Source organism: Felis catus, chromosome A3, assembly GCF_018350175.1.
Source record: "Felis catus isolate Fca126 chromosome A3, F.catus_Fca126_mat1.0, whole genome shotgun sequence".
Classification (NCBI taxonomy): domain Eukaryota; kingdom Metazoa; phylum Chordata; class Mammalia; order Carnivora; family Felidae; genus Felis; species Felis catus.
The window spans coordinates 26,097,351-26,108,890 of record NC_058370.1 but is presented as its reverse complement, the minus strand read 5'-3'; the positions used below and the strand labels follow the sequence as shown (position 1 = coordinate 26,108,890).

Genomic DNA, 11,540 nt, shown 5'->3' with positions numbered 1-11,540 from the left:
GAGGGGACTCACATATCCTACCTGCAATAAAGAGATCACTCCCATGTTAAAATAATTGCTTAAAAACCCATGTTGAAGTCTTCAAAGCTATTTTTCCTGCTGGAGAGAAACTTTTTTCACTATTCTCTGCCCTTTTGCAGTCAGGGCTTAATCTGACCCAGATAATCTTGGCTAGCACCCTCCTGAGTAACATTCAGACTGGAAACTTTTAAAAGCTCAGAGGCTAGGGGCACTTGGGTGCCTCAGTCAAACATTCTACTCTTGTTTTCAGCTCATGATCTCACAGTTCGTGAGTTTGAGCCCCACATCAGGCTCTGCACTGACAGTGTAGAGCCTGCTTAGAATTTCCCTCTCTCTGACCCTCTCTGGCTTGTTCTATTTCTCTCAAAATAAATAAACACTAAAAAAAAAAAATAAAACAACAAAAAAACTCAGAGGCTAGGGGCGTCTGGCTGGCTCAGTTGGTAGAGCCTGGGACTTTTTAACTTGGGTCGAGTTTGAGCCCCTCTTTGGGCCTAGAGCTTACATACCTCAATTTTTTTTTTAATATATATATTGATCTTTGAGAGAGAGAGAGAGAGAGAGAGAGAGAGAGAGAGAGAGAGAGAGAGACAGCACAATCAGGGGGAGGGGCACAGAGAGGGGGAGACAGAATCCCAAGCAGGCTCCACGCTCTGAACAGAGAGCGCCAGGCTGTGCTGGAACTTAACAACGTGAGATCACGACCTGAGCCGAAGTCTGAAGCTTAACCGACTGAGCCACCCAGGCGCCCCACTAGAGCTTACTTTAAAAAAAAAAAAAAAAAAAGTCACAACTAAAAGCTCAGAGGCTATGTCTGGTTTTTGCTTACTATGAAATACCTAGGGCCTGATTGATCAGAAAAAATAAATATTTGGGACACATGAATAAATGATACCTAGACAAAACCCAGCTCAAAACCTGGGTCAGCTTCTGTGATGCTGGGCAAGTCAATCTCGGAGCCTCAGCTTCCTCTTCTTTAAAGTGGGTGTAACTCATTCTTTCAGCAAAGTCAGGCAGTGGGACACAGACTGAGAAGATCCTTGCTTTTGTGGAACTTAAGGAAAGGCAGACAAAGGCATAAACGAATAAACACGAGGACTTCATAGGCACTGAGAGGAAGATAAACGGATGATGCGATCACAGGGTCATAACAGAGTGTTCACAGGATGTCTCTGAGGTGACTTTTAAGTCTTTCCTCAAAGCTCCTACCAAGTATCTTTATTATCCAATAGCCCATCTTTGTAGAAATTCATTGTAATACCGATTTTTTTTTTTTTTTTTTTTTTGGCTCCTGGGGTGGGGAATTTGTAACTGGATTCTTCCTACTAGGCAGACAAACCCGGACTGGGGCGGGATCTCATTGGCTTCGGCAGACCACGTGGCTGATTGCCCTGGCAGCCGGCGTCCCGCCCCCGGGGCGCCCGAGCAGTCTATCACTGGCCGGGCCCCGCCCCTGGCGCGCGGCTCAGTCCCTCTCTATAAAAGGAGCCGGCGGGGACTGACGAGCCTGTACGTCTGCGCGTAACGGGGCGGGGGGTGCGTGTGAGGTCATCGCGCGGGCGGGCGGGCGGGGTCGGGCGGTTTGAACGAGACGAAGACGGAACCGAAGCCGGGCACAGGCAGTGGACGCGGTCCCGCCGAGAGCCGGTGAGCCGGCTAGTGGGCACGGGGCGGCGGCCAGGGGGTGGCCGGGTGGGCTTCGGGCCGGGCAGGCACCGGCGGGCCTTGCGGGCAATGCCTGGGCCGCTCCTCGAGGCCGTGCAGATCGGGTCGGGTGGGGGAAGGGCGGGGCCGTGACCCGGCGCGCGCGGACTGGGCTGGGGGCGCGCGCCGAGTTCTGCCATGGGCGGGGCCTCGGGCCGGAAGTGGGGGCTGCCCCTCGGTAGCGTGGGGGCTTCTGGGCCGCGGCCTAGGTGTGGGACCGGGACCGCGGTAGCGGGCGGTTCCGGGTTGGCCAGTCCGGGTAAGGGGGTGTGTGTGGTTGAAGTGAATCCTGCTAGGAGCTCTGGGGACCCCCACCGTAGGAAGCTGTCGCATGGTGGGCAAGCGTTCGGTTTTGAATTCAGACCTGGGTTCCATTCCTTAAGGTGCGACCTTGGGCAGGTGCTGGAACCTCACGGCCTTAGTTTCCTCATCTGTAAAACGGGGACAATGATAAGACTACAGAAAGCTTTTATCACATTATGGGGCAAGAAGTAGGCCAGCTCAATGGACTCCTTCCTTTCTTCATGCGGTATTTGTTGAGCGCCTACTAAGTACTAGGTGTTGTGCTGAGCGTTGGCCATAACCCGGGAGCAGGAGGCAAAGGCGTCTGCCTTGTGGTGGGGAGACAGATAGGAAATAAGAAAATGAATATATGGACAAGATAATTTCGGGATAATTTCATGTAATTACTATGAAGACAGTATAACAGGGTGATAGGAACAGTGCTTTTCCAGTCCCTGCTTCACAGCTGCCCTGAGGTGCTTCAGGTCAGAGTTCACCCTCTGCCCCATTTTGAAGATGAAGATCCTGAGGCCCATTGAAGGGAAGGTACACTAAACCTGGCATTCACTTCCTGTTGGGGTGCTGTAAGAATTGTGATAATAATACACTTGATCTTAGCTGAAAGGCCAGGAAGCGATAGAATTTGATAATAATAGCTATTTGCTAGTTGGGCATTTGCTATGTGCCAGGTATTGTGCTAAGTGCTTGCTGTGGCATTGTGTCATTTAATATCACACTATCTCTAAGAGATCCTATGTTCATTTTTTAAAATCTTTTAATGTCTATTTTTGAGAGAGAGCGAGAGAGACAGTTTGAGTGGGAGGGAGACAGAGAGAGGCAGAGAGAGAGGGAGACAAAGAATCCCAAGCAGGCACCAGGCTCTGAGCTGTCAGCAGAGCCCGATGTGGGGCTCAGACTCACAAACTGTGAGATCATCACCTGAGCCGAAGTCAGAGCTTAACCAACTGAACTACCCAGGCCCCCCTGTTCATTTTTTTTTTTTTTTAAGTTTATTTATTTTGAGAGAGAGAGAGCACGAGCACATGTGTGCACGGGGAAGGGGCAGAGGGAGGGGGAGAGAGCATCCTGAGCAGGTTCTTCACTGTCAGCACGGAGCCCTGACCCGGGGCTGGAACTCATGAACCGTGAGATCATGACCTGAGCTGAAACCACGAGTTGGGTGCTGAACCGACTGAGCCACCCAGGCTCCCCAATCCCGTGTTCCTTTCTACAAATAAGGGACTGAGACTCTGAGAGGTCAAGTGATTTGCCTTATACTGTCCAGCAATTGACTGAAGCCACATCTGTGATGCAAGAGTCGAGGCTCTCAACACCTGTATTATGCTACCTCCCTGAGAGCTAGTGTGTTTCATAGCAATGTGCCCCTTGTGGTGGTGTGTCAAAGTGCCTGGCACAGTTTCTGGCACACAGAGAAGCTCAAGACATGATGTGCTTTTCACTGAAGTGTTTTCACTTAGATCTCATGTAATCCTCACCACCACCTTGTGCAGAATGTATTCTTCGCTGTTCACAGGTGAGCCATTTGTGATCCAGAAAGGGTCACATGGCTTTTGTCTGGTGGCACCTTCCCTCCCCCTTTCCATAGGGCTCACTATGGTGCCTTGGAAGTAATAGGGTGCTCCTCAGCCAGCATCCAATCAGAATGGGTTTCAGAACCTGCAAGGAGAACTGTGAAGGAGGACAGATACCTGGGGAGGTTAAAGAGCTTTTTCAAGGCAGTTGAAACCTGGATCATGGAGCCTTCTAAAGGTGAGGCTTGCATGATGGTCATGGGGTGTGCCATTGAAGCCAAGCAATGGAATTCTTACGGGGGAAGGTAGGTAGCTGTAGCTCTGAGAACTAGGCTCTGTTTTGACTGCCTGGAAGAGCCAATTAATTGGTTGAGTCAGTGGATGTTTATTGCACGTCCACAGGGTGCCTGACCCCATGTCTTTAGTGGCTGCAGAGTTTGCGGAGCACATGGGACCAGGTATTAATGTACTGCTAATGAAAGAGTTTTAAATTATATGATGATGAAAGGCCATTAACGTTTTCTGAGCTGGGGTGTGGTCAGGAGACACACGTGGCTTAACCAGCTGCTTACATTTTATGGTAGCATGACACATACAATACCCGCAGTGTGTATGAATGTGGCCAAAATAGATTACAAGTGCTTAGCCTGTGACCGTGCTTTTTGTTTGGATGTATCTCTCCTTGGTCCTCGGTAATAGTGTTTTGCACACAATATGCGTTACATTTATTCATTCAGGGATTTTAAACGGGGGAGACACTTGATCGGATTTATGATTCAGAAAATTCTTTGTGGCTGCTGTGTAAGGACAGATTGAAGCAGTGAGACTAATTTGAAGGCTGCTGCAGTGGGTGGGGATAAGAGATAGTGGGGCAGGTCTTGGGCACTGTTTTTGGCACTGCAGGTAGGAGGATGAGTGAGACAAGGCCCCTCCCTGCCTGGATCTTGTTTGTTTAATACCTGGTATGTGTCAGATACCACGCCGAGTATTTTATGTACCTTACCTCATTTAAACCTCACACCGTAATTTTTAGATAGGTGGCATTCCCTCGTAAGATAACTGAGGTGTACGGAAGTTAAGTACCTTGCCCTGGGTCATACAGGGAAAGAGCGACAGCCTCACACTCAAACCCGGGTCTTCTTAGCTGGAAATCCTCAGCTCTTTTCATAGAGCATATTGCCTCCTGGCCCAAATCTGAAATGATTCAGAAATGAAGAGATAATGACAATCCAATGTAATAATACCTATCATAGAGATTTGAATGAAGTACTGTAGGATCAGGAATTAATTTCCCAGTGGAGTCAGGAATTAAATTGTGTTGGCTTCCTGTATAAAATGGTTTTATCGTCTGAATTTAAAAGCTCAAGAGCGTTGACGGTTTGCTTTCTGAAAAAAGTGTACATGGATACAGTTTTCTGTCTTTGACACTGTCCTGCCCATCTGAAAACAAATATAGCATTTATTGCGTGCCCACTGTGTGCAAGGCACTGTGCCAAGTGCTGTGGGGGATAGGTGAATGTGGGATGTGAGAGCACAGACCTGATGAGTTATTTATCCTGCCAACCCTTAGTCACCCCTGCTCATAAAGAGGGGATTGGTTGGGTAGATCACTGTCTCTTCTAGCCCTCTCATTCGGTAGCTCTATGACTCATGAGGCTTGCAGGAAACCGGTGTGGGAAAACCAGCTCATGTAGTAGGCACGAGGTGGATGGAAGGAAGTGCCACGAGAGAGCATGAGGTCTCATGATGGTTCCAAATTTGCTTTGAGTTTTTGTTTCCCCAGTTGGTAATATTGATGTCTCAGGAAATGAGAGAAATTCTAAGTGTCAAGGTCACTATGAAATCCAGTCCTTTATAGTTCGTTGTGTGTCCTCCTGGTAATTGCCCAGAGATTTCACTCGGTCTGGATTGACCTGACCTTAACTCACATTGCTTGAGTTTTCCTTTCCCACAGTCCTCTACCAGCAGTTAAGTCATTTGGTCTTTTTCACATGTTGGGGAATGAGAATTCTTGTCCCCTTCAAGGTTCTTCTAGCTGGACTAAGAATCAAATTGACATGAGACAGATTAACAGGAGAAAATCAAATTTAGTAGGTGTATGTATGGAGAATTTGCATGGTCACGGGAATTCCAAAGACAGGCAAAATGAGGTCTGTGTGTTCCTCTAAGGAGGGGTCTGGGATTTCAGAGGAAAGGAATGCGCTTCACAGGGCGGTAAGAGCAGGTAATTAGATGTTTGCCCTACCATACAGATGGGTCACTCATAACATTTATCTCTGCTAATAACCCTTTTTCCTGGGAAAGACCCCCAGTTTAGATTCTTCTGTGTGGTTAAGGAAGGGACAAAAGTTTTTTGTGCACACGGGGTCTCGAGTGCCTTCAGCTCAAAATAATCCACATGCCAAAGTGGCACGTTCTGGGGGCGTGGGGTGGGGGGCTGCCCTGAACCCCTTCACAGACTTAAATGAGAGTGTGATTCTACCCTGTTTAAATCCCCACAATGGATTCTTTAACAATTACAGAATAAAATCGAAACTCCTTACCTTGGCCTACGGAGTCCTGACGTGATCTGGTGTCTTAATTTCTTTTTCCTTTTCTGTTCCCACTCTCCTCCTTGCTTGCTGGGCCACAGCCACCTTTCACATCTCAGTGTGGCTGTGTCCTTCTGAATCTTAAGCTCAAACATCAAGTCAGAGAGGCTTTCCCTGACTACATTCCCCACCACCCTTGCTTCCTAAATGGTTGATAGGAAATGACATTTGTTTGTGGGTTTGGTCTGTGTCAGACTTCCACCGCTAGAGCGGGAACTACCGCTGGGCAGACAACTTGTTTCTCTTGCTTTTCCATTTCTTTGGCCCTTGAACAGTGCTTGGTGTACATTTGTTGACTGAATGAGGATGATGATGACATCCACATTTAATAGCATTTTAAGTTGCTGTGTTTCTGTGTGTTTGTTGTTTTGCACCCGAAAGCCTAGCAGAAGGTTGAGGGGCAGCATTTTCTAGTGGCTGGGAGAGAATGTGGATGGTGGGGCTGGACAGGTTAGGCTGCCATTCCCAGGGTTTCTATGTTGAGCCTCTCTCCTCATCTGTAAAATGAGGAGAACGAGGTGAACCTTGCAGAGAGTTGTCGGGGTAAATGACCAGTGTCTGTGAAGCTCCTTAGATGTCTTCCTGTCCCCAGGTGGTTTAGCAGAGAACAGCAGCAAGGTCTCTTCACTGTAAGGTTATTTCCCAACATGTTTGTAGTACTTAGGGTTTTGAGAAGTTTTATTTACTGTTTTGATTAGAAAAGTGGATATAGTCTTTAAAGAAAATATGGAGAATAGTGAAAACCAAAAAGAGGAATTAATAAAAGCCCACCATCTGGGGGTGCCTGGGTGGCTCAGTCAGTTAAGCGTCTGACTCTTGATTTCGGCTCAAGTCATGATCTCATAGTTCGTGGGATCCAGCCCCACATTGGGCTCTGTGCTTACAGCTCAGAGCCTGTTTGGGATTCTCTCTCTCCCTCTCTTTCTCTCTCTGCCCCTCCTCTGCTCAAGCATGTGCTTTCTCTCTCTCTCTCTCTCTCTCTCTCTCTCTCTCTCTCAAAATAAATAAGTAAACATTAAAAGAGAAAAGCCCACTCTGAAGGAAACTTCTGTGAACATTTTGATATGGTAATGGGTAAGTTTGGACTGACATTTTCTTTCTTTCTTTCTTTTCTTTCTTTTCTTTCTTTTCTTTCTTTTCTTTCTTTTCTTTCTTTTCTTTCTTTCTTTTCTTTCTTTCTTTCTTATTTTGGGATAGAGAGTGAGAGCGAGTGAACGAGGGAGCATGCAAGCAGGGGGAGGGGCAGAGAGAGAGTGGGAGACAGAATCCCAAGCAGGTTTTGCACTGTCAGCACAGAGCCCAATGCAGGGCTCAAACCCATGAATTGTGAGATCATGACTCAAGCCGAAATTAATAGTCGGATGCTTAACCGACTGAGCCACCCAGGATCCCCTGGACTGACATTTTCTGAACAGAGAACATTCTTGTTCATGCATTAGCCTTCCTTCATAAAGCATTTAATCATCTCTTTATATAGTGTCTTTGTTATCTTCAAATTTTATACAAATCACATTAGAATGGGGCCTAACTTTTAGGCTCGTGGGTGTTGGGCAATTCATCCAGGGTCATGCTTATGTGTGGCACTCCAAGCTGGTGGGTGGAATCGTAGTGTTTGATTTGGCCTCTCGGGGAAGAATGTGAAGCTTAAAAATTGTGTACTACAGGTTTGGGTGACTCTCCAGGAAATGGCTTGCTCTCCCTTGCATGCCTAATAATGTGAGCCCTTCTCTTTTCCTCACCTGCTTCCTCACCTGTAGAAGATGGCAGTGAACGTATACTCAACGTCCGTCACCAGTGATAACCTAAGTCGACATGACATGCTGGCCTGGATCAATGAGTCTCTGCAGCTGAATCTGACAAAGATCGAACAGTTGTGTTCAGGTAAGAGAAATCCACTATGCCATTTTTCCAGGAAAGCCTGCAGGTCCTTTAGGAATGCACAGGCCTGTATCTGACTGCAGAGGCCACTGGTTCAGGTTCTGTGTCAACCCTGCCCTAGTTCCACTTCTAGAAGGAACTGTGCTGAGAGGGTGCTTCTGGCCCCCGTGCCACCATCTCTACACCCTGCCGCCTGCTGCCTAGCCCGGCTTTTCCATCTGCACGCTTGTGCGTCCAGATTTGAAATATTTTATTTGAAGATGGAAATTATAATTGTTCTAGTTTTATATTTTATCAGTGGCGTTTCTTATTCCCAAGTAGCACAAGACCAAAGACCTGCAAATGCCATCTCAACCACAGTTTTATTGAACTGTTGTTTAACAAGGATTTCGTGGAGAGGTAATGATTTAAAACAAGAACAAAAACGTGTTTTGTTTTTGTGTATACTAATTGACATTTAGAAAACTGAAAAGAAGAAAATAAAAAATGCCCATAGTTTCAGTATTCAGAGAAAACTGCCCTTGGGGTTTGCTTTCACTTTTCTGTGCACATATATATATTTGTGTATGTCCCAGCTTTTTTCAGTTAACTATGTTGTGAATGTTCTCTGGTGTCATTCACTGTCATAAAAATGACTTTGTTGTTTAAAGTTTATTTATTTATTTTGAGAAAGAGAGAAAGCATGCATGCACACATGAGTATGGGAAGGGCAGAGAGAGAATCCCAAGCAGGCTCTGCACTGTCAGCACAGAGCCCGACCCAGGGCTTGAACTCACAAACTGTGAGAGCATGACCTGAGCCCAAACCGAGAGCCATCTGCTTAACCAGATGAGCCAGGTACCCCAAGAGATGACTTATTTTTTTTTAAACGTTTATTTTTGAGAGAAAATGAAGACAAGTGGGGAGGGACAGAGAGAGGGGGACAGAGGATCTGAAGCAGGCTCTGTGCTGACAGTACAGAGCCTGATGTGGGGCTTGAACTCATGAATCATGAGATCATGACCAGAGCTGAAGTCTGATGCTTATCCAGTTGAGCACCCCCAGGTGCTCTGAAAAATGACTTATTTTTAATGGCTATGTACGGGGCGCCTGGGTGCCTCAGTCAGTTGAGCATCCGACTTTGGCTCAGGTCATGATCTCACAGTCTGTGAGTTTGAGCCCCGCGTGGGGCTCTGTGCTGACAGCTCAGAGCCTGGAGCCTACTTCGGATTCTGTGTCTCCTTCTCTCTCTGTCCTTCCCCCGCTCATGCTCTGTCCCTCTCTCTCTGTCAAAAATAAATAAACATTAAAAAAAAAAATTTAATGGCTATGTACTATTTCTTTGGATATGCTGGAGTTGTTTAACATCTTCCTGACTGGGGACATTTAGGTGGTTTCTAATTTTTCCATAGTGATTTCTAGAAATGGAATTACTAGATTAAAGGGTATGAACTTCAGGCTCTTGGTAATTATTTTTCATGAAGGTGTTATTGGTTTCTATGTCCCCTGAAGACTTTCTGTCTCACCTTTTGAGGGTTGTGCTACCTGCTCCTGACTGTCCTGACATGATAAGGATTGTGTTGGGGTTACCAGAATTGGATCTACTACAGATAGGAGGTGGGGTCAAAAATATGCCAGAAGGATGAGATGTGTATTCTGCTGCTCCTTCAGTTGTTAATCTTGTTTGTGGGGTAGAGAATTAGAACCCTCAGCTTCCCATGGTAGTAACAGTAGCGGTCCTTTAATTGAACGCTTACGTGGCAGGGCCACGTAAATGTTTTTCTAGTATCTCTTCGTGTAATTCTCACTATACTTTCATGAGGTAGAGATGTTTATTAACCTCAGTTTACAGATGAGGAAATGGGCTTAGAGAAATTGAGTAATAAGTCCCCAGTTAGACAACCAAGAACAGAATTGAGACTTGAACCTTTGTTTAAATCAAGAGCTGATGTTGTTCAGCTCCTATGCCCTACTTGCTCTCCAGACTTTTCCTTTACCGGTGCCATTTGTATTGATTTAAACTGACTGGTTTCAGGAGCACCTGGGTGTTCAGTTGGTTAAGCGTCTGACTTTAGATCAGGTCATGATCTCTCGGTCCGTGAGTTCGAGCCTTGTGTCAGGCTCTGTGTGGACAGCTCAGAGCCTGGAGCCTTCTTCGGATTCTGTGTCCCCCCTCTCTCTCTGCCCCTCCCCCGCTCACACTCTGTCTGTCTGTCTCTCTCTCTCTCTCAAAAATAAACATTAAAAATAAAATGACTGCTTTCATTTATGTGTTTTTTTATTTATTTTTTTTAAATGAATTCAGCTTCTGTACTTCCTTATTTTATAGCTAGGTTCTAGTCTTGCTCTTAGTTTCACTTGCTTGGCTTGTTATATCCCCTGGGATGTTTAATCTGGGTTTTACAGGTGGTCAGAGGAAGGCTTCATGTAAAGTTCTGAGTGAAATGGTGCCTATGAGTCATGCTTGTTTCTCAGTCGTAGTGGGCACAGGTTGGGTGCGGGCACAGGTTGTCAGCCTTAGATCTGTGCTGCCTTTTCCCTGGTTTCCGTTCACTTCCTCAGTCCCATCACCGCATCCCCATTTGTTTGAGGCTCTCAAAGCACTTGTTTGCCCCGTGATTTGTGACTAATGTGGGGATGAGGTCATCCTAATTTTCATTGGGGCCAGCTTTTTCACCAGCAATTTCTCCCTAAAATTTATCTCTTTCCATATATATACTCTGAGGTATATTTCACTTACTCAGTTGGAAAATGAGAACTCTTTTCATGTGTAGATAAGTGGTACATATGTGATCTGGCTCCAGATTTATCTCATTCAGACAGGGAGCTGCTGTGGATAGTCAGGACTGGGCATGAAGAGGCTTCAGTCTGCTCTGAGCCATGTGATTTTGGACGTGTCCCTCCACGTTCTAGTTCCTCATCTGTAAACTAGGGAAGTAGGACCAGGCCCACCTATTGGGCTGTTCTGAGGCTCGTCTGTAAAAATAGCTCTCAGATACTGATTCTTGCCAGACTCTGGAGGTGAGTGTAGATCTCTCTGGGGAGGGTGCATGCTTGTCTTAGAGAGGAGACTGCCCGTGGGGCACAGCTTATGCATTACAGAGCCTGGTTTTGAACCCACATCTTTCTGACCACAGAGCCTACACTCTGCTGCATACGTGATAATTTTTTTAAAAAGAAGCATTTGGAAGAGAGTTAAACAAATGTGAATTACATATCATTAATTATAGTGATACTATCTCATTAAAAAACCCCTGTGAAGAATTTCCACTTTGTAAGCTGCCTGCCGTTTTTCTTACCCTAGATAAAGTGCTTTTCCCTAGCAGAAAGTGCTAAGTGCAAGACACTTAACCGCGACTTGTAAACAAACTTTTATTCATTCGTAGCTAGTTTTCCTCTGGAGAGGTGTTTAGGAGTTCTCTCCAAGTATGCAGATGTTTGCATTGTGTTTCACCCTGATGCTTAGAAAACCAGGTCTCGGCTTTCAGTATGAGACCAAACAGGATGAGCTGCAGAAACCGTGTCCCTGGAGAAGGCCTGCTGCCAGGGGATT

At 46.2% G+C, this 11,540-nt stretch overlaps 1 protein-coding gene across 2 annotated transcripts in view; it reads left to right on the top strand.

Moving 5' to 3' along the window:
• The first annotated feature begins 1,547 nt into the window (after positions 1-1,547).
• Positions 1,548-11,540, top strand: part of MAPRE1 (microtubule associated protein RP/EB family member 1) — a 30,365-nt gene continuing 20,372 nt past the window's right edge. Inside the window, exons 1-2 of one of the 2 annotated variants that reach the window (XM_023251331.2) lie at positions 1,548-1,668; positions 7,888-8,011. In XM_023251331.2, coding sequence (XP_023107099.1) covers positions 7,891-8,011 — 121 coding nt within the window. In that variant the 5' untranslated portion in view covers positions 1,548-1,668; positions 7,888-7,890. Of the gene's footprint in view, positions 1,669-1,965; positions 1,985-7,887; positions 8,012-11,540 lie in introns of those variants that run through there. The other variant, XM_045053744.1, reaches the window with a different exon arrangement.